Source organism: Phaethon aethereus (assembly GCF_964289735.1).
Source record: "Phaethon aethereus genome assembly, chromosome: 3".
NCBI classification, from domain to species: Eukaryota; Metazoa; Chordata; class Aves; order Phaethontiformes; family Phaethontidae; genus Phaethon; species Phaethon aethereus.
This window is the reverse complement of record NC_138576.1, coordinates 65,454,861-65,477,825: the sequence shown is the minus strand read 5'-3', so window position 1 is coordinate 65,477,825 and position 22,965 is coordinate 65,454,861. Positions and strand designations below refer to the sequence as shown.

The window sequence follows — 22,965 nt, the reverse complement described above, 5'->3', positions numbered from 1 at the left end:
TGACAGTGTGGAGACTAAATGGATTTTTAATCACAAGTATATGCAATGCAAAACAAAAAGTCAGTTAAAGTTCACGGACCCATGCTAGCAGCTATGCTAACTAGGCCTACCAGGGCGAGGAGAAACTAGTTTTCCTCAACCTCATTCTCAGAAAGGGCTGAACCGTTTTTGCTACAACTTTTTTTTTTCTTCGACATTTCTCTTTATTTGTTTTCCAGTCTAGAGTGTGTGCTGTAGTCATTCTCCTACCTGTGGTTAGTGTTATTCAAAGAAGACACACTCTAACTGAAACTTTGAGTTCCCTGCAGCTAATCCAGTACCACCTTGCTTGTCTGAGAATCCTGAAAATACTTAAAATACACATGTTTTTCAAGGTGGACAAGGCTGACTTTCTACGACAAATGAGAACAAGAAAAAGAAATATTAGCTAAGAAGAGTCTGTTTTTTCATCAGAACTTTGCATATGGCCAACTACCCTGAAATATGTTGATAATTTAAGTAAATATTTTTCTACCAAAGAGCACTGGCCAGGTACATTTTTGGCTGAATATCAGCAATTTTGTGGTGGGCGATGATTGTGCAAGGCACATAGGAAGATGAAAATGGTCCACTCTTTCCTGTGTTTAGAAGGAACATGTGGCCGAAGTGTCAAGTCTGGAGTACAAATTCTGATTTTTTCAAATCTTAGTGGTAGCTCGCACAAACCTAAAATAATCAGGGCTTAGACTACCTGTGCTTTGTAATATTCTTGGCAGCTTATAAGTAATCTGTGTGTCCTTTTTCACACAACCTTGATGAACAATTCTAAAAAATAAAGCTGTGTAATAAATTACATCAGTCCCAATCAAAATGCAACAGTTGTGCAGCTCTGAAAGCCGTGGATTCCTGGATACCTAAACCACGATGGGAGGCCAAACATTCACAGAATGTCCTGGAGCCCACAATTTTTTCAGTCAAATTTTCTAAATCCTACTGAAGAAGATGGCTGCGACACAAGTTGACCAAGCATGTTGTCCGATCAACATGGACAGCTGTGGCTTTAAACAATGACAGCCATTGTTAGGTCAATTTTAAAGTAGGTCCTTAAAGTTAATGTGATTATGCAAATGTTGCCCTAACTACCGTGGCTGTCTTATATCCTTCACAAATGACTGCATTGTCACTTTTCATTATGTGCATACAGTCCCAGGGTTTGCTGGTATCATTTTATCTCTCGGAAATGGACCATGCAAAGGCCATTCACTGTTGGCACTGCATTGTGCTTTTCCCCAAGCAGACCAACCTTGACCCACAAATGAGGGTGGTAGGGATTTTCAGGCCAAAACCTGTGTGTGTTGTCCACATGATTACTACCATTGACTTGGCTGGAAACTCTTGCATCAGGCATGCAAGAATTATTTTAAAACACTGTTGTGAAATTAAGTCCAGTCCACTCTAAACTGCAGTGTATCTGGAGAAACTTCTGACAACCTAACTTCTAACATAAATGACTTTGTGTGAAATCACTTGCAACATAAATTCAAAAATTAATCTACTGTTTACTGAGGAAAAGAAAACAGCTCAGACAACTTCACTGTATTTTTTTCTCCATGGTGTCATTATTATTATTATTATCATTATTAATTTGATTTTAATCATTAAATACCCTTTTACGGAAATCTGTGATCACAAATGAGGAAGCTGAGAGATCTCAGGATCCATGTGTTCTGGAAGGTGGCAGATTTCAGACGACTAATCAGTTGGGGGACATGACTGATTTCAGACTCTTGGTTGCATTGCTTTCAATGAAAACCAGTGACTTGCAGTTTCAGTTCTCATCACAGAAGACATTCTCACAGCAACCTCTTGTTTAGATCGTTTTCTCTTTTTCTGAGCATAGAATCTGATGTTTGAATTCTGTCTTTTATGATTTTTGTTCTGGTAGCCAAGAGTCTCCGTGACCCAAGCACACAATATGCAGCCTGAGATAGCTTCAGACTGCTGGTCGCAATTTGGGTCCCCTCAGTAGAACATCCTTCTTTATTTTTAATAGGGTAAGTAAGTGTATATGTGTAGAGATACATGGATATATTTGCTTGTGCTTACTTAACATAAGTAAATGTAAAGGAAAGTCATCATCTCCCAGGGAAGTCAGTGCTTCTCTTTTGCTGACTTGCAGCAGCTCTCTGATAAACCCAAACTTCCTCAGGAGATTCAGGGACTCGGAACAAGGGACTTGGACAAGGGCAACACATTGTGTTGCTCCATTGTGTTATTCTACATGCAGCTTCTCATAACATCTTTATCACTGTAACACCTGAACATTGCTCCAGAACCAGGGCGACCTGCCCTTTGCCAGCCTGTGTTCACTGCTAATTAATAGAAAACCATTAAGTAAGTAAGTCCAAACTTACCCATGTAGCAGTCGGGCTCTCCTTTCCAAAAGCTCAGTTCTACTGGGAAATTTGGATTAGGGCATGAAAACCTGTTTTGGCACAGCAAGGCTGAAGTTGTAGCACCGTCAGCATCAGCTTCAAGAGAGTGCAGGAGCATGTTTGGGACATCAAGCTTTCTGGACAACTTCCTGTGTTCTAGACAAAAGCCCATTCCTGTTACTGGAAATCCTTTGAAAAAAGTCAGTTATGGGTGTTGAGGAGGAAGAAGAGCTTGTATCGCTCTGACAGTTAGGAAGGCAAACCAAGGTATCATTTAAAATTTCACATGCAATCCATTCAAGCTGTCACATAAAAACCTAGTTGCTCCATTGATCAATTGCCAGAGAGGATGGTAACAGGTATTTTTTGGATGTCAGACAGACAGCATAGCAAACCTCAGAAGTGACAACTTAACAATGGGAGGGAAAAAGAAAATCTAGCAGCTTTTTTTAATCATCATGTAAGCGAGTTCGCTGCTTTGCGATGCCTGTGGCAAAATCGCGGGGCAGGTGTGTGTCAAGTTGACTCCTCTCTTGTGGCAGAGGAGCTTTTTTTGAGATCCGAAGAGTAGCTGTGCCAACGGGATGCAATGAAAGTCTACTCTAGGAAGCGATGGTTTTTAGAGCGGTGATGGAGGGGTGACTATCACATCGATTCTGTAGCTTATCACCACACGAACTGCACTTGTATTTGTCATGGGTTTTCTGTTGGAGGATGTGGCCACAAATCAGAGGCTGGCAAGGAAAGGATTATTCTAACTTCTTTGATCAGAAAAAGTTAAGGGTGTGCCTGAGTTGGCGCTAGCTCAAGAGATCTCCTCGTGAGTCGCTGCTCCTGAGGTGCCACCACGGGACCTTCTCGGGGCAGCAGGAGAACTTATCCCCATCCTGGGCAGGTGGGAAGCTGCTGAGAGGGTGCTGAAGCTGAGCGTAACAAACATGGCCGGGCAGGCAGGCGGCCCGTCCTGCCCATTCCTGCAGGCCTCCCAGCTTGGCGTGGATCACCCCCCGTGACAGGCTGTTGTGCACGGATGGGGCTTGGCTGAAGGAAGGTACTCAAGATACGACCCAAGCTCGTCTTTCAGTGAAGGTGATCCCGAACCTGGGGGTGACAGGAGCACCGGCAAGAGTGCGCGGGGGCCTCTTGAGGCCCATCAACTGTGGGCAGGGAAATGACCCACGTCCTCAGCCCTCTCACAAAGTGTGGGCTTGGGCTCGCTGAGGCCACAGGGACCAGTGACATTTTTCAGCCCATTTTCAGCGGGGTTTGGGCCAGACCCCCATCAGGGGTGTGTGCCGTGCTGAAAGAGAGCTGAGCCCGCCAGAAGCAGCTATGGGGGCAGAGGGGATGGCCGGGAGGATGAGCAGAGCCGAAAAGAAAAGCCAAGTTTCATCTCTTTTCTTCATTATTTCACTGAAAGGTATTTTAGGCCTTTGACTGCAGCAAACCGCGGCCATTTCTCTGTTTCCTTCTCAGGCGCAGCGAGACTTGGCTGGGCAGGCAGCAGCTACAACGCCGTGCAGATTTCCATTGCCCTGCCGGCAGCAGGGGCTGGCAGCGCCTTTATCTGCACAGGAAGGCTGAGCCGGCGCCTCTCAGGTCTCCGCCTTGAGCTGGTAGGAACACCGATACCGAAAACCCATTGCTTAAGTAGTCACGGCCTCCCTTCGCCTGCAGATAACTCCCGTGCTGATGTACGCTGATGAGAGAGTTAATGAAGCATTAGAGGCAGCAGCGGGGAGAGATAGGCGCGGGCAGGAAGGCACACCTGCAGGCACCCTTTCAAGACTCTCTCGGGGCTGACTTTATCGGGAGGGCCACGGCGGGCTCGCAGCTGGGCCGGCAGGAACCGGGAGAGGCAGAGGTGGTCTCTATGGTTAGCGTAGAAACCCGTCTGGGGAGAGCTTCCTGAAACTTTCTTCTTCGCCGTTTGCGAGGGCTTCTCTGCCAGATGTGTGCGCAGAGCGTGTCTTGGAGCTGTAGCGATGAGTAGTAATTTAATCAAGTAGTAAAAGTTGTTTCCCCGTGAAATGAAATTTCCTCGGCTGTGAGACAAGCTAGTCGGCAAATGAGGTCTGAGAAGCAGAGGCTCTTTTAAAAAAATTTTTTTTTAAAATCAGCAATTGTGCTGATACTCAAATGGATTGGAAAAACGCGATGTAGGAACGTCATGTATCAAGAGGGATTGTAGAAAAACCAACCACCTGATCACAATTTATGGAAAAATAATAGCAGAGTGAATATGTTCTACAGCAATTAACAATGAGCCGTATAACCATTGCCAGCTTGCAAACACGGCCGAAGGCAGAATTTGGACCTCTATGGTCCATCTTCATTATTTTCCCCGCATCAGTCGCTGAGATCAAAAAAGTCACAAGTTTATGCTGGTACCAGGGTCTTCAGTGAAAACTGCTGAGGCATCGACGTCAAGTTCAAAGAAAAAAGGCGAACAAAGGGAACAAGTGCATTTGGGCAGGAAACAGGACTCGTTTTTGAACTAAAACATTAGCCTGGTGATTGAAAGGTGTGGCCAGTGTCTTTCCTTGGCCACCTGGGCAAAACGCCACCCTTGCTCCTGAGCAACGTCTGGGCTATTGGCAAACTCCACCCGTGACAGGGAACAAGGAGACAAGAAAGCTGCAAACCAGTGCCTCAAAATCATTCTTTCCTGAACTGAAATATTTTCAACATGCTCTTTTTTAAAAAAAAAAAAAAAAAAACACCCACATTTTAAATAGATTTCTAGGAACAAGGTTTTTTTCTGTCCTTTGCCATTACCCCTGTCTCAAATATGGGCTGAGGTAGAAATACAATTAAATGTGGCAGGAGTAAGAGGGGATGATGACTATGATGCTCCAGTCAGAAACCCTGCAGAAACACCCTTTGCTTACGTGCCTGTGTGGGCTTGAGGGAGGGTTGGCAGCCATTGACTTAGCTGGCCTGGATAAGGATCAAGATTGCAAATGCTGTGAAAAAACCTTTTCTTCTGGCTTTTTTGAAGGATCACTCTGTGCTGCAGAATATTCAATGCTGTGCTCTGTGCTTTAGCCTCAGCAGACTTGTTATTTTGGCTCTTTCATTCAAGCTGTAATGTTTTTTCACAAACCAGTCCAAGCTCTAGCACTTTATCATTTTAGGCTGATAGCTGTCACATAGGTCAGACCTGTGGGATTTGAACCCCCTGAGGTCTTCTGCACAGAGTATGCTTTACTAGGGACAGCGGGAGAATTACAGGGTCTAGCTGGGAAACACCTCATGCTCTGGTATTTTCCTTTATTTTTGTTCTGGCTCCTTTGCCTCTTCATTTTTAATTAGTGGCACATGCTGAAATGATAATTTAAATTCTTTTCAGAAATCAAAAGAATTCCCACTGACAACATTATTAAGTTATAATTACAGTGAAGAAAAAGGTTAATAGGAATTTGAGCCAAATATCTACTCTCCATTAAATGAGAACTTGACTGAACCTGTTTCCCCTTCATTTTGGTAGGTTACTCTAGGTTTAAATGGGTCCGGGATGGCTATCCACCTGTGCAAAGAGGCACTGCAAGGCCAAATAGCCATCGCCAAGACTGACTACATGGACCTGTCTCAGGATAGGTCTCGCCTAATCGATGCTCAAGATGGAATTTAACAGACAGGTAGGACATCCCTTGGACCTCTTAAAAGAAAGATGCGTATTTCAGTTGGTAAGCAGAACACGGTTACATGGGAAGATTTCTGAGAAGGACATGTAGGAGGTGGCACTTTGTTGCAAAGGAAACTTAGCAAGTATTGGCAGGGGGAAAATAATCAGGTTCTTGTGCTACAACATTCACACAAAGCCTCTTCCTTCACTCATGCTGAGCACCACATGCATGCAGAAACATATGCAAATCAGCCTTAATCTACTGAGTGTTTTGCATTTTCAATGAAATGGGGGCGGGGGGGGAAAGAAACATTTTCCTCTGTATTAGCTCTAAGGGTGCCCATCAACAAGACAATTATTGCAATGGTTTTGCATGCGAAAAATGGGTTTTAAAGCAACTGAAGGTGTAGGGGAAAAAACCCAATCCTTATGGTGGGCACCTGCAGGGTGAGCCTCCATGTTTCCCAGCACCGCTCCGCACCGGGCGCTAGATAATGATCTGCTTAAACTCAGCCACGCTTGGTGCAGTTACAGCTGGAGCCCCACAAGGCAAGACCTTTGCCTCGAAGACCTGTTGTAAGCTTGGTGTTTCTTTTTCCTTTTTTTTTTTTTTTTTCTTTTAAGCTGTAACACATTGCTTAAGCTGTGGCATGCCTCAAAGGCAGGCCTTTCCCTCTTCCCAAGTTGCACATCACCGAGTCCCGCAGTCCTCCCTCGCGTCTTACACAAGCGTTTTTACGCCGTGAGCCCGCAGCCTTCACAGAGGCAAGTGCTCCCGCAGAGTTCCCCTTCTCCGTCACCCACACCCAGCACCGGGGTCCTGCCGGCGGCAACCGCTGCAAAAATACTTCGGGGCTGGCTCTCCCCGGCCCTGACATTTGACTGGCATTGAGCAGACATCTCACCCCGGCACTTGGTGAGAGCCCAAATTGCATGCAGGGGCAGATGGGAAACACGGGCAAAAGTTGGAGGGGGTGCTGCAGGCATCAGCCGAAAGCCCGAGAAGGGACATTGGAGAGGGTTGAAAAGGACTTCTTGCTCCTCCTTTGCTGTGCACGGCATAGCATGAGGGCCAGAGCGTGGCTTGGGCTGGAAAGACTGGGCAGGCTGGTGGGGAAGGAGTAAAATGGACTGGAAGGTGCTTCTGGGGGCTCTCAGCCCATATGGGGTGGCCACACAAGCTTGGAAATCAGAATTATTTCCTTCACAGAGCTGAAGCCTGCTCTCAAGAATCGATCTGACTTTGAAGCTCTTGCATCAACTTAAATTTCAGCCAACAATTTATTTTCAAACTACTAAATAAAATGCAATTTTTTTTCCCCTGGCAGGTTGCATCTTTTTTCACTTTGTTTTGCTGGCAATTGCTTTTACTCTCTAACGCTCTGGGGGCTGAATGTCCTCAGCACATATGCTGCATGAGGATCTGCATGTCTGCCCAATTATTTGCTGTGCAGTGTAACGCACCAGGTTTCAAAGTATATTCTCACCTCTTTCTTAAGATGAGTGTGAAAAAATCTGTTCTACAGTACAGGCAGTCCAGAATATTTTGCTTTTATTCAGTTGGTTCCTGACCTGGTGGTCTTAGATGAAGAAATAAATTACCCAGTATTTTGGGAGAACAGCAGTTTTGCACAAAAGGTGCGGTAAACCTCCCACTGGCTGAAGCTGACCTGGATGTTGGCATCACTAGAGATGTGCCTTGAGTCCGCAACACGCTCAACACTTACTGTTTTGCGCCGTGTTCCTTCCACTTCCTTAACAATCAGTAAGAACCGAGGATGCTGAGGCTACCTATGGTGTGCTAAACTCTTACTCCTTACTTATCTAAGTGTGCCGGAAAAAAAAATCTTGGCTTGATTGCTGCCTGTCACAACACTGCCAAAACACTAAAGACAAACAAGATCAGGAGACCATGTGGGTTTAAGTAAAAAAGAACACACTTTATTTATCTACAAGGCAGTACATTGTCGTATAAAAAATTAAGTGCAGGTGAAGCTGCACCAAATGCTATTAAGGCAGCAAAGTCAAAGGCTGTTATAAAAAAAAAAAACCACAAAACAAACAATAAAAAAATAAAATCAGTGTTTTGCCATATCGATAAAGATTTGGTATGGCAGTACAAAAAACCATATATTTCTAAGAACCTGATTTGGTACACAAGACCCAAGTTAAGGAACAATTAGCTAGACATGGAACAAAACAGACAACATGAACAAGACAGTGTTCTCCCAAACATATGAAGGTGCAATGCATGCTGTTACAAACCAATGAGAAACAAAACAACACATCCAGACAAAAAAAAATCTCCCAGGAACAGTGTTCAAAAATATTGCTTATAAAAAAGGGGATAAAATATAAATGATGTAAAAAAAATTAAAATAACAAGGTCTGAAATGCTAGTGCATAGTCAATTAGCTAACATCAACATTTGTTTCTTTCCATATAAAGCTCTACTGCTCCTTTTACACTAGCAGCATGTCTACACGCTAAGGTCTGTAGCAGCAAAACACAGTATTCATTTGGCATTTACAAAATTAAATTACTGAATAAAAATATAATTTTTCTCATAAATCTATGTTTCATACAGTAATATTTTTAAAGCAAGCTAATTACCCCCCCCAAACAGAAACACACAATGTATAATGGTCTAGAACCACAACAGAATTAAAGAGTATTTCAAGAGGCATGGATGTTTGAGCATTCACGATCTTGATCAGTTTTACTCCTTTGCACAGACTAGCGTTTGTAGTAATGCTTTTCACTTCAGTATTTTACACCAATGCATTTTGTTCAGTGATTTAAAATATATGTTTGAGTACCTGCTCTTTTATTATAAAAAAAAATTTAAAAAGAAACAAACAAAACCCCACCCCTGGCTAGCACATCACTGAAATGACAATACTGGTGTATTAGGTCTGCTTGATCTCAAAAAGTACAAAAAAACTACCTTTATTATAAGTCTGCACCTAAGATCATTAATGACTGATTCAAACTTAATACCTAATAATTTAGGCAAGTATCATTTATAAAAAAAAAAAATCCTCTTAAGTTGGGTGAAATCCAACAAGAATATATATGCTGAGTGACTAAATGCACTTTGTGCTGCTCCCAACTGTTGTACCACAACAAAGATAGGCTCTTCTCCCATTCATGAAAAGTTTTCATGCAGAGGAGCAGGAATTTCCCAGCGGAGGTGAAGTGTTCTCAAAACCATAATGCTTCTCTGTCCGTCGACCCTTTCACATCACCAGAGTCCGGGTGGGGAAGGCGGCCATGTACTTGCGCGCCTGATCCGTCAGGGCCATCTGGTCCTCGACCTTCCCGCAGGACGCCGACTCCCAGGCGTTGTTCAGATGCTAAATGAGAAGCGGGCAGAGAGATCTGGGGTGAACATCACGTGATTTATTCATAGCCCCAGCTGAAGCTGGGCCCGCTCGCGATGAAGTGTGGCATGAACAGCATCTCCAGAAAAACTGAAATCTCAACGAAAGAGGCAAAAAAAATATCACCCCCACTTCTCAGTTAGCAAGCGGAGGGGTGGGGAGATGACTCGCAGAAGGGCACACCATGAGAGCCAGGACCCAAACCTCCCTACTTCTTTCTCACTGTCTCCTCTACAAGGCCATATCCATAGCCTCGCCTTCAGTCCTTCCTTTCTGTGAAAAGGTCTAAAAAGAGAATTTATTTGCAGGTGGACTTTGCAGTCAACAGGGCACAGACAGGCTGAAGCCCCCAGTTATAATGTCTGGTGCTACGACCACGCACAAATTACTGCCCAACCTTGACTCTAGAAATATGGCTGCTCTGCCCCGGCGTTCCCTAAATGAACCCGACAATCTTGACAGCCTGTCCACAGCTAACAAAAAGTCCCGCGCTCAAAGCTGCTTTCACCTGCGTGCAGCGATTAGCAGAGCTCCTCCGGCAAAGGAGAAGAGAGGGTGCGGGGGACGACTCTCAGCAGAAACAGCATTTTAATTATCGTGTAAGCCATTTCACTTCTTGTGGTATTTATGGAGGTTACAGACACCATTTAGTATAATGTTGAAGTGAGATAAACGTATCTGCAGAGGGCTGCACGCACTGTATTTATTTACTCACTACACATGTGAGATGTTTCTCATTGCCTTGAGCTATAAACAGTAATGAAATTTCAAAGCTCCTGGAATTTACCAGCATACACACACATTTACGCACATTTATTGTTTTTTCTATTGAACTCTTTCACTTACTCAGTGTGCCTGCTTTTCCACACCAAGATACTCATTAAGCCCTGAATAAAAACTATTATTATACGGAACTAGTTGCGTGAATACCCTGCATTCCAAAAATGCACACGAGCCTGCTTAACGGAAAGCTGCCTGCCAGCAACAAGATCCCAGTGCTGTTGAAGATTGAGAAGGTCTACACACCCAAGATCCACCAACAAAGACAGGTCAGGAGAAACCCTTCTCTCTTTTCCTCTGCTTTCAGCAAGGATCATCTTTGCAGTTGAAGATCTACATTGCTCAACCAAATGGCCAAAGTCTTCCCAATGTCTCGGACACCGGGTGAAGCATAATTTAGTGGACTGCAAACCATCTGCTAAGAGCAGAACTGTCCTGGCATGCCCATGGCTCTTCATGCTGCTCCGTCTAGTTGCTAACTGTGCAAGAAGATCTTCAAATGATTCCCTGGCCTAAATGTTTAGAGAATGCTCTTCTGACTATAAACAGTGTTATCTGAGACATATGGATAGTAAAAGGCTGGGCAACATATGAAATACAGAACACATGCCCTAATCAGGGCACCGGTACAAACACAAGGACCGAGGTTCCCTGCCTCGGAGGGCTTAAAGTCTAAAAGGGACAAACCCAACGAGCAAGTAAGCAGCGTGGCCAAGACGAGGGCAAGCGTGTTAGCCCTCTGTAAACTTTTGTTGGGCTTCCCTAGACACGGCTTTCTCTTCCTTGTAGACAAGTTCCAAAAGTTGTCTCTGCTCCTGATGTCTTTTTGCAGGCAAAACTGCTGCTGAGCTTCAGTGGGAGTTCCCTGTGTGAAGGAGAACCAGGTCAGGCCTCTAATCATTTTGTTTCTGCAGCTTTTTGTGGGAAGGCCACACCTGCAAAGTGAACAAACGTGCCGTACCCCCTTTTCTAGAGTGGCTCAACCTGGGCTGGCTGTATACCTCGTGCCCCTGCCACAGCCAGCAGCAGGTGTGACATACTTTCTGCACGTCGCAGACATGCATGCGACATGACACAGCTTCTTTTTATGTTTTGGTTCAACAGTTTCCAGGGTAACTTTTTCAAAGCACCTACATCAGCTGGGAGCCTACAGCCTCCTGTTGATCCTCAGCGGGACTCCGGCACCTGTGAATATTTTACCCTTTTATTTCAGAGGTATTTGCATCAGGGACCAAACTAATGCCTGGTACGATGCCATCAGATTTACTTAGAAGTCAGATTTGGTCTGTATACCTCAAAAGCAGTTGGTAGTTCCAGAACATCCATCATTTCAAAGGACAAAAATATGTGTCCAACCGATATTTCCCCGTGGTCTCCCAAAGCTCAAATGCACTGCTCTAGAAAAGTGAGATCAGCAGTCCTCTAAATAACTGAACACATGTAAGGAAAAGTCCATCTGTCACAGTATGTCAAATTTTAAAAAACAGAAGTAACTTCAGGCAAGGAGTGTCGTGATTTCATAAATTAGGTTTAATTGTTAGTATCTACACTGAGCTCTTTGTATTAACAGCCATGTGCTTAGAAAAGAAAAAAATAATAAATCTGTATCCTGGTATCTCCAACATCTCAGCAGGCTGCTACATGTCACTCATTCCACTGAAAGCCTGGTCTTCGTTTAACCTGATGTCAGTGCAGCAGAAGCCGGGCAGGCGGGCAGTAACCCTCTGCCCTCCCTCTGGGCTCGGCAGCTCCGGAGCCCCAGGGAAGCGCCGGGCAGCCGGCACTGCCAGCGACCCGAGGATCAGCTAGACCCCTGACTCGAGCCTGCTTGAAACAACTTACTCAAGTTTTGCCATAGGAACAGCGTGGGAGAATCTCCCCGCAGAGTTTTGACCCTTGTATTATTCTCCCAGAAATACATTACATTTCCGCCGCCTCCACTTATGACAAATTTATAAAAAGAGACTAACTTTGCGGTCTCACTGATGGTGGCGAGAGCTTTGCTCTAGTAAAGAAAGCAGAATTTGACCCAAAGCAGTATATTTTCTGAAGTAGTGTATTTACTAAGACAGTTTTCAATTCTGTCCTGAGCAACTTGGATAACATTTAAAGCGGGTATTTTTAATAAACATTTTCTGTCTGAAGCCTTGGCTCTCGGCAGCCCACGCAAAACAAAGCACAATGCCTCCGCCTTGCCAGCCCTGCGGCGCTGGAGGCACGCGCGAGAGTCGGTCGTCCCGGCGCGAGAGTCGGTCGTCCCGGCGCGAGAGGTTTTGCCTCCCTCCTCGGCGGGCAGCGCCGGGTCCCGCCACCCGGGCAGAGCGCCTTGCCGGCTCCGGCCACGCTCAGCTCCGGCAGCACTGGCTATACGGGGAAAAGCACAACGCCGCCTTCCAGGCCGGCGCCGCAGCCAGCGCCGGCAGGGCTCCGATATGGGGAAAGAGGCAGCGCACCCGCAGAAAGCAGCGCTTCGCAAACCTATCAAGAGGGAAGAGACCCGGGCAGGAAGCTGGAGGCATGCAGGAAAACAAGCACAGAAACCCAAGTCAGACCACTCCTTTTGCAGAATGCTCGTTGCGTATCCTCTATCGCATTTAAAGGTCCAACTCAGCAAACCAATGGCTGGAAACAATAAAGCTTTTGTAACTAGAAGCCAAAAGGCCCGACCCAAAACCCATCGAAACTGATGGGCATGTTTTCATTGATTCAGAGGCGTCATCCTACTTAAATTCAGCCATCTAAGAGCGAGGTGTTCGTTTTGGCACCTAAGTCCCTAGCCAGTGGGGAAAGAAAGGGATTTCCGCAGTACAATTAATTCATTTTTTCTTTTTTTTTTTTTTTGTCTTATTGCCTCAAAGAGTGGGAGACCACTCTTAGTTTTGCTGTCAATTAAAAGAATGTAAGCCTTTTCAGCCGGTACTTCCAGCTGTATTTTTCTCTTCCACACACAACAGTTTTCTCTGTTGAAGCTAAACCAGGGAGCGGGACAGTATATAGTACTATAAGTTCCCATAGGATACGATTACAGACCCATGGTACAATTCCAGCTATGTCTTCTCCCTGGCTCATTTTTTTTTTTTTAACCTCAGTAATCCTACCAGCACATCCTTCTCCTGGCAGCACAACTACCGCGCTTATCCTGCAACGTGCCTTCAACTGCCCTCGGGCAGATGTGAACTGTAAACAAACTGTCAAAGCTGTAACTGGGATATCCAGTTAAAGCACTTTAAATAAAAACTTGGACCATCTAGAGAAAACAGACCAGAGTAAGGAAAGAAAAGACTGTGGAAAAGTCTAACAGAACTAGTCCTACTCCATTTGGAGCCTGGACTGCCCTTTCGTGCGCTGTCTGCATAGCTTAAGAAAGCTCCTGCGTTACAACACCTTGCATGTTAGGAGTGGATGCCAAAACCAAACGCTGCTGCAGTCCTGCAGTACCGAGCCCCCAGGCTGACGGAAGTGCGGTAAAAAACTTTGGGCATAGAACTCTGTTAGAAAACAAATTTTACATCTCTGCTACACTAGCAGGTATCTTCAGCATCTCCAGCAAAGTTATTGGTGTTACGTGCATTCCCATTAATTTAACCAAGTTGTGCTGGCATCTAAAACCAAAAGAAGCAAAATGTTTAAAATATTCAAGAAGGCACAGACTATTAGGAGGTGTCTTACTGTGTTTTTCTACTGCAAAAAGCTGGATTTCTTGCCAGTTTTCCCTTAGATTACACAGTATGGATAATTGGCAGAACATGCCGCTGAAAAGGCAGCTTGCGATAGAAATGCACTACTCCTTCCGAAACAGTAAAACAATCAGTGTGCTGAACAGAACAATTTCCTAGCAGAACACAATGTCTGTCATGTAGAATAGTACGGCTTTCTATTCTGTAAGGATGCAGAAGCACCAGAAGCCCTTTTACTTATCAAGATCAGACAGTAAAAGCTTATTAAAAACTCAAGTGGCCATAAATGAGTTCTACTCCGTTTGCTGAGGCAGAGCACTACTTCTGGTCATGTTGCTAGGTCTCCTCTAGGGCATGGGACAGCCTCCTCCTAAACTCTGGGGCTTCCGCAGTTGCTCAGAAACACAGCTTGCTAAATGTTGAAGAGTAAGATGGTCCAACTTTTCAGCTTTTATTGTAAGCCTGATACCAGATCTAGAAAGAGCTATTTGGTGGTGCTTTTAAGAGCTTAACCCTGAAGCCCTTCCTCAGACAAAATTCCTGTTTGAGATGTACGAGTTTTCCAAGGAAGATTAATGGGGGAGATACAGAAACGGGCTAAGCACCTGCAACTCACATTAGGATATTCATTCCTCTTCTAGTTTTTGACTACAAGTAATTTTTTTATTCACGCATCAGAACACATCGCTGCAACCGGCTGATAGCTAAAGTATCACTTTTCTTCTTTCTGAGAGACCATCGCCTGCTCAGGGAAGCTGTAATTCCTCATCTGTTCGCAACCTAAATTCGGCTGCCCCGGGAGGAAAGCATGCCATGACCGACCTGTAACTTCCAACCTCCTTTTGCTCCCCCCGCCGCGCCAACCACAGCTCCTGTACACACCAGCCGCCGGCGAGAGAGGGGACGACAAGTGGGGGAAACCCGCAGGGCTACCTTCCCTTGCTGTGCAAATCTTAAAAACCTGCCAGGGCTCGAGCCTTCTCCCTTGAATAAACAGGGTATGAGGTTTTGGGATCTTCTTGCCCCAAAAAAAGCCATGGAGGAAAAGAAAGTCTGCTGCTTCAGGGGAGCATGCTGCCTCGCCTATACGTTCTGCCTGACAACTAGCTGCAAACGCAATTCCACGTTTCACTTTTTTAAATGGAGAAAAGGTTAATGACAGCTCACACACTTGAAAAGGCTAACGAAGTAACTGCTTTAAAACCCTTTAAACTTGCCCTTTAAAGAAAATGGTTACATAAACCGCTGAAAGTCAGGAAATTCGAGCTGAAATGTGTCAGTCTGTGGTTAAAAAATGGAAAGTGACAGGAGCTAGAGGTTGAAGAACAGCCTCTTTAGCTTGCAGGGCTTCTACCTTGTGTTGTTTCCTTTGTTACTGGGGGAAGAAGATATCAAAGCAGCACTATTTTCTTAAAAGGTTCCATTTCATCATGTTTTTTGATAGCCTGCAGCGTTAGGTGGATGGTCTATGATTTAGCCTACTTTTCTATCTGTTAAAATGTCTATGTTGGGATAGTTTGTATTATGTACTGCTACTGCTGCAGAACATAATGCAAAATAAAACATAACTTTTACATAGGAAGGGCCAGAAACAGACTTTTTTACATAACCTCTTACGAGACACTATTCAAGCAAATGCTCAGTACAGATCAGTTTGCCTCAATAAGGGCTTCGTATGTTATCCCTAAATCTTAACCCTTGGAAAAAAGTTCCTAGTGAGGCCAAAATCTCCCTGCCGTGCAACCAAGTATTGCTTGAGAGACAAAAATATAGGGTGCAAAAATATAGGTTGTAACTAACTCCACCAATATAAAGCAGAAGTATTTGGGATACATGCAATGGAGTGTAGGAGTAATTCCACCCCAAGGCAACATGTGAGTTTGGTGAGACAACTCCTATTCCTGCCAAGAAGAGAGCACCCAATGCACAAAAGTGAGATTTGTCACGCAGGACAAAAAAAGCTGCCTGAACCTTCACACCCTACCGGAAAGATCCTACACACAGTTGCCTTTACATCCGATGTTTTACAGAGATTTAACTAGGGGATCAAATGAGGATGAAGCCCAAACTGTTCCTGGGTCGAAGGGGGGAATGGGGTCTCCCATTGCTCTAGCGCAACAACTGATACCACCACATTCCCAGCGCAATTATATGCACCTACCTGACCTCACATGCCGTGATGCAACATGCTATTCCTCCTAAGTGACTGCGAATCAGGTCATGCTATCTGATATGGTCATCAGCTATGATTTACTAAGTGGCACATGATCAGTCGTGTATCCAAAACACGGTAAAAATATCCTTAGAGAATGCTTTCAACATTTATAACTCTTGCCTTCTTTGGAATTTAACAGCAAAACAATAACTAAACAGGCATTTTGGTGAGTTTATTGCTAGCCAAATATCTTTTTTTTTTAATGTAAATACGGTGCAAATTATGAAAGTAATGAAAAATAGTACAGGCTGGTAAACATACTACCTCCCTCTTATGTAAGTTCAAATGTAACAGAAAATGGAATTTTAAGAACCAAGCATATAAAAGAAAAAATAACATCAGTGCTCTTTCTTTCTGTCTTCCCTCTCCATGCACACATCCCAAGGTGCAGAGAGTGCTGTAATTCTTACTTGGACTGAAGTCAATGAGAACTTGCCTAAGTAAGAACAGTTGGACCAGGCCCAAAATATTAACAGCAGCAATGTAAACATATGAAGGCACAACTAAATTTCACCCAGATGCGTTGCCTGGTGTTTCATGTCTACCTGCATGCACTCAGTGAATTTAGTCCAGTGTTCGCGTGCGCATCCACGTCTGTGTACATGTATGCAGGCGATACATCAAATTATAAACCAGAAAGCGTAAGAATGTGCTAACAACTGGTCAGGTACAAAACGCTACCAGGCAAAACCAAGAACAAACACGTAACGTTTTCAATTGCTTTGCACCCTTTAGACACGCTGTGCCCTCCTCACAGACGTTCGGCTCCACTGGGACGGAGCGGCAGAAGCAGCAGGGCAGGGCAGCGGCAGTTTCTGGCACGAAAGCAAGCCAGACCGTGTGTCCCTTCGAGCGGTACGGGGCCAAGCTCCCCGCCGGCATCAGGCCAGGCAGCCTCACTGGGGATGAAGCAGATTCTCCCTTTCAACCATGACACAAGGTCCAATTCAGAGAGAGCAGCGATCGGCAGACAATACTGCATTTTTATAACATGTCTGTATTTCACTCTGAAAAAGCTGCCTCTGCCACCGTCACAGACACCTCTACCCCCATTCTTCCTTTAGGATTACATTTCAGCCGGAACATTCAACGTGTCTTCATCGGCAGAGAGAATAATTTTACCTTCATACTGGTTCACCAAGAAGCTGCATACTGAATATTCATTTCTGGGGCTTTTTACAACTGTTTTGTCTTTCAGGTCAACACATTTTAAACATTGAGATGAGTTGGGAAGTCATTTTTATCTCTGTTCCTACTTACAGAAAAGTCCTCTTTATCCAAACAATGAGAATACCTGACTTTTAACATGCAAAATTAAAGGCTTCTCCTGAGCAAGAACTGAAGAATGGGATCCACTGTGGCCCACAAATTTGACCCGTGTAAACTTCCTGAACAAAATCAGCATGACTGAGGAGGTTATACAAGCCCTTTCACTTACAGCAGCTTGAAAAGAAATTATTTTTAGACAGCAGGAAACATAACACTGCTATGCCAAAGATCAAAAGATCCTATTTTACAGGCACCTCAGATGCTTCATTTTTATTACAGGCAGCGTGCAGGCAACTACCACGAACAGGACAACCCACAACATATGCTGTTTAGCTACCTGAAAATGCTGCCCTAACCTACAGAGGAGCCCGGCGTTTGGCCGGGGGCCGTGGCCAGGCGTCGGTGCGCTGGCCAGGCAGCGGGGCTGAGCCCGCGGCGACCAGCAGCCTCCTCCCGCGTGCCAGCCGGGAGCCCCAGCGACCCCAGCAAAGCCTCAGCCCTGGGCTCCTTCACCACGATGGTCGGGATTCAGTCCCCAAGCAACTGCCCTAATGCAGAGGCAGCGGGGAGAGCGAGGATCTTCAAACCCTCCTCTTAGCTGTCTAGCATGCTGCAGCTAAGCAACATGGTTGGTGAGAAAAGAGCAAATAAGCGATAGGGAGTGAAGCCTGCGGCCCCCACGGACAGCCCCGGGCAGAGGGGAGATGCAGATCCTGCTCTCCAAAGCTGCTTTTCATCCGACGACTCCGCAGTGCAAAATACAAACCTACTTGTCCTGGTTTCAGCTGGGATAGAGTTAATTTTCGTCCTAGTAGCTGGTATAGTGCCGTGTTTTGGATTTGGCATGAGAATAACGTTGGTAACACACCAATGTTTGCAGTTGTTGCTGAGTAGCTGTAGTGCTCATACTCAGTCAAGGACATCTCGGCTTCCCATGCTCTGCCAGCGGGAAGGTGCGCAAGGAGCTGGGGGGGCACGGCCGGGACAGCTGACCCAGGCTGGCCAAAATCCCTACCATATGACGTCATGCTCAGTATATAAAATCGGAGCTGGCCGGGGGGGTGGGACTCGCTGCTCGAGGACAGGCTATCGATCACCGGGTGGTGAGCAATTGTTGCACTGCGCATCACTTGTTTTTGTTTATTCCTTTATCAGTAATATTATAATTTCCTCTTCCGTTGCTGTCCTATTAACTGTTTTAAACTATTTAAACTGCTTGTCCCATTAAACCAAACCCAAAACTCAACCCACAGGTGGGTTTTTTCTGATTCTCCCCCCGATCCCACCTAGGGCGGGGGGGAGGCGAGCCAGCGGCTGCGTGCTGCTTCATTGCCAGCTGGGGCTAAACTACGACACGACTCCATGGCAAACTGTGCCAAATGGGGACAAGTGTGAAATTTTAATCCCTCGCTTTATAATGCCCAGCTAGGGATGCTTAATCAAAACCAGGTTTTGTTCATTCTTTCCTACTGTAAAAAACCCGTACTGTAAATTCTGTAAAGAGGGAGGAAAGAAAGGATCAGCCATGTGGACTATCTGCCTGAAAGTCAGGAACCATGGAGTTGTAATTTCCTTTCTGACAGTGACTCACCCTGGAGAATGATACACTTTCCCTCAATTTGCCCGAGTGGAGAAGGGATATAAAATCACTTACACATCTACCTCAAAAATACAGGCTGTGGTGGGAGCATAACTGATGATTATCTACACTGCTTTTCGTTCTCTGAATGACTTGCTGTGGGCCTGATCCAAAGTCCACAGGAGCTGACAAAGAGGCTGCTAATGACTTTGGTGGGCTTTGGATCAGCTATATTTTAAAGTATAGCAAACATATATGTTTGTTAATACTTGGAAAAAGCATAAATACATAAAAGCCAGCCTCACATGTGGGTTACATTACAACAATTGCACATTTAATTCAGTTCAGAGATCCCAAGACATACGACTGGCCATAAGGGTTACAAGGCCCCTTCAGACCACCAGTTGCAACAGCATTTCTGGTGCAACCTCAGCCTGCCCTCAGGGAAAGGCCATCCTGGTGCTTGGCTGGACGGGCCATACTGGCCGCATCTGTGCCGGCCAGCCAGGCAGTGCCAGAGTCTCTCCTCTCGCCTCGAGGCCAGTGACAAGTTCTGGTCACCACCACACCACGCAACTCTGCTGCTCTCCAGAACAGCAGAGCGCCTACAAGAAGTCTATCGAAAAAAGCTTCTAGCTTGCATTAGTTCTCAATTCTACTAGTTTGACACTGGAGCCTGCCGAGTTACAATGCGCCACGCATGGGGCTTTGCCCTGTTTGGCTTCCTGGCACAGCTGTAGCCACTGCGTCCTCAGGCTCCACAAGTAAAGGGAGCTCCTCGACCATGCTCAGCTGAACGTTTTGTTCTTCCACACTCAAAACTTAAAATCAGGTTGTGAGAAAGCAATATATATATGTATTTTTATATACAAAGGGTATTTTTATCAAAGAATAGTTACCTGCAGAGGACTAGCTAGTGGCCTGTTCCTAGGTACTGCAAATGTTTTGTGAAAACTACCATCCTCTTCAGACACAGGCATCTTTAAAATGGAGCTGGTAAGAAGATTCTGAACAGGAAAAGAAAAAAAAATGGTTTTCAGTAACTCAAGAGAACAACCTGAATTCAAAGCAAACCCAGCCTGACTGCAGACAGTGCAACACTGGGGATGGTCACAGACAGCGCGCTCAGCCGGGGAGCAGAGCTCAGCCTGGGCTCCCTGGGACTTGGCTTTGCAGGAGCATTGTCACGTGCAAAGGTTTTTCACCCAGCGAAACTCCCGAGTGCAAGTGTAACAGTGACATGGAACGGTCCTGGCAAAGCAAAGGGAACCGTGCTCATGCAAGGTCTCCTTTGCACAAACCAGAACAGACTCTCTCTTTCTTTTATCAGTTTTAACTCTGTGACCTAGTCATTTCTATACACAGGTGCAGACGCCCTCCAGGCTCTTTACAAAGACTGTGGGCTGCACAATGACTACATCTTCTGCTACCTCACATAGACAGCACAGTGATCTAATTAGGAGTGGGATTTTGCTTTTCATGCTTAATACAAGAAACAATATGGAAATAATGAATAATGCCTACTTGTGAGGAAGGTCAGACAAAGTATTTTCTCTCTTGCATTTAAGAACTGAACAGGGATGTAAAACAGAAAAATCATTTGGTGGTGTGAAAACTTGCACTTACTGGCACATCTTCCATAGCAGACGCATGTGTAAAGAGCTGAGTGTTCAGGTTTTCTCCTTCCCAGTGACTGGAGCAAAAAAAGTTTCCAGCTTTATCTGTTGGAGACTCCACCTGAAAGTAGGAAAGGCACGATGATAAAAACCAGTACCTAACTGACCAGGATATTTATCTGACAGTTGCTTAATAAATTGAATAAATATGCTTCACAGCCATGCATAATGCATGTTTACAGTACTGTCTTTTACAGCACCCTTGCTCTTTGCAGAAAAAAAAGTTCAAGGTTCTCAAAAAAATCCCCACCTAATAAAACTTTGAATACTTGCACTCAGCGCTCTGTCAGTATTCAGGAGTTTAATCCCCTAGAAAGGATTGAGAATATATGTATTTTTAGAACTTTAGTAACAAAGTAATACAATGCAATGTCCTCAAATGTTCAGGTTTCTAAGTCGCTCCATGGAGCTTGGTCCCCGTGGGGTTCTTCTATAGTTTTCACCAATATTAGAAAGATTCAATCCAAATTCCTGTCTAATTTCTTTTTTCTTTTCAAGTTTCAAACGAAAACTGCATTAGAACGGCCCAAGCAAACCCCTGCTGAAAACAGCAGAAAGACTTCTACAGAAATCAATGGGAGATGAATTAGGCATGCCTAGTATACTATATAGAACCGACACTAAGATCTTGGGGCTCACATGAAAGAAAAACAGACACAGCTATTTAACAGAAAAGGTACTGGTATAAGTTTCTCAGCAAAGAGTGCTGAATTAAATTGCCTCAGGTAAGTTTGAGATTTACCTCTTGTTTGATTTTCTTCAGCAAAGGGGGTCCACTTTCATGTAGGCCAGCCACTATTGCAGATTCCTCCGACTCCTGCTTGATAACGTCCTGCAGATCTTCTACAAGATGAGTCGGAGTTTGAGGCTGAAAGGAAGAAACGTTATACCCAAGTCCCAGAACATCCCTCTGCGCTAATATCAAAGCAACTTTTATCATTGTTTCCTTCTTACCAGCATCTTCAAAGGACCATATTTGATTTCCTGAGCTGCAAGTGCGTTTTTGAATGGAGTGGGTGTTCTTGGAGAGCTCTCTAATATCGACCTCTTGATTGCTGGAGTTCTGAAACTTTAAAAAGAGGGAGAAAAAACTTTAAAGGAACATGCTTGGAAATATTACCTCTTTACAGAAATACATGCATACAGACAGTGGCTGATGTAAGACTCAGACAAATATCTTCCTGCAACCTGATAATCCATTCTGATTTTCTGGCAGAACATCTATTTAATTGTGATGGGGTGGAATGGCTTTATTTAAAAACCTGGTGAGTCTCAATGCATGAATGTTCTGTACCAATAACCTACCTCCACAGTTATAAAGTACAAGTTTTACTCCAAGCGAAGAAAAATCTGAATGTGTTAGCAAACAACTCTGCAGGAAGCATACAGTGACCCAGCACTTTGATTGCATGCAAACCCAAGGAAAAGGACCCTCGTGAATCCAACAAGACAACATGATAACAGACTTACACATGATTTTCCTTCTGAGCTTTGAAAGTCTGGTCCCTGTGGAACGGCGTGGTAACAGCCATCTTATGGCCACACACCGGCGTGGAAGTTAGCGCAGGGTTGTCCAGGTTCAGGTTTTCGTGATTGGATGAGGTGTTTAAGAACTGCAGGTAGGGAAAGGAAAAATCAACAGGAACATCCAGATTACAAGACTGACTTCTTAAGTTGACGTTATTGAACAGAAGAAAACTAATTTCTTCCTTCTGATTGACCTAGGTGATTCTCCTGACCCTACAATGCGAGTAGATGTATGTGGGGTACCTGACTATGTGGCAAAACAATACTCAACAGTTTGGCTGGAGCACTCAGAAAGCCAAAACCAGCACTTCTAGCGAGGGGAGTTATAATGAAAATGACACTCTGTTCCAATGAGAAACACTCTCCACCACTTTAATAGCCAAATCTTAAAAGCCTGATTTGGATTTTCTGCAAATAAATTTTAATTAATATTAAGAGCACTGTGCCCAAGTGAAAACTGGATCAAAATGAGTAAGGGATGTTTCAGGAATAAACCCACAGGAAATGGGGCTAAATTCCACAAAGATTTATATGGGGAATCTAGGTGCTTTTAGGGCAGTAAATAAAGTGTTTATGACAGGAAAATAAATTTCCTATCACCTCTCTCAAAACAAGGTGCTCCGTTTTCACAGCATAAAACAAAAACTGCCACCTGTGATGGGTATGTGGAGTGTTTTGGAATAGAAGCAGCTGACCAAGAATGAGGCGGCAGTATTAGTTTGGAGAAAATTGCTTTTTTAGCATGAGTTCTACCTAGTAACCTGAAATATTGTTTATATTCTAGTGTCTACAAATCTGTGAGATTTTTGGCATCCTT

The 22,965-nt window shown here is 44.6% G+C and overlaps 1 protein-coding gene across 3 annotated transcripts in view; it reads right to left on the bottom strand.

The window, feature by feature from the left end:
* Positions 1–7,623: 7,623 nt before the first annotated feature.
* MYB (MYB proto-oncogene, transcription factor) overlaps positions 7,624–22,965 on the bottom strand; it is a gene marked incomplete at its 5' end in the record, with an annotated part of 29,278 nt that continues 13,936 nt past the window's right edge. For all 3 annotated transcript variants that reach the window (XM_081998279.1, XM_081998280.1, XM_081998278.1), the window contains 6 exons: positions 7,624–9,398; positions 19,845–19,952; positions 20,572–20,682; positions 21,364–21,489; positions 21,576–21,690; positions 22,092–22,234. In XM_081998279.1, the coding sequence (XP_081854405.1) occupies positions 9,282–9,398; positions 19,845–19,952; positions 20,572–20,682; positions 21,364–21,489; positions 21,576–21,690; positions 22,092–22,234 (720 nt within the window). In that variant the 3' untranslated portion in view covers positions 7,624–9,281. The remainder of the gene's footprint in view (positions 9,399–19,844; positions 19,953–20,571; positions 20,683–21,363; positions 21,490–21,575; positions 21,691–22,091; positions 22,235–22,965) is intronic.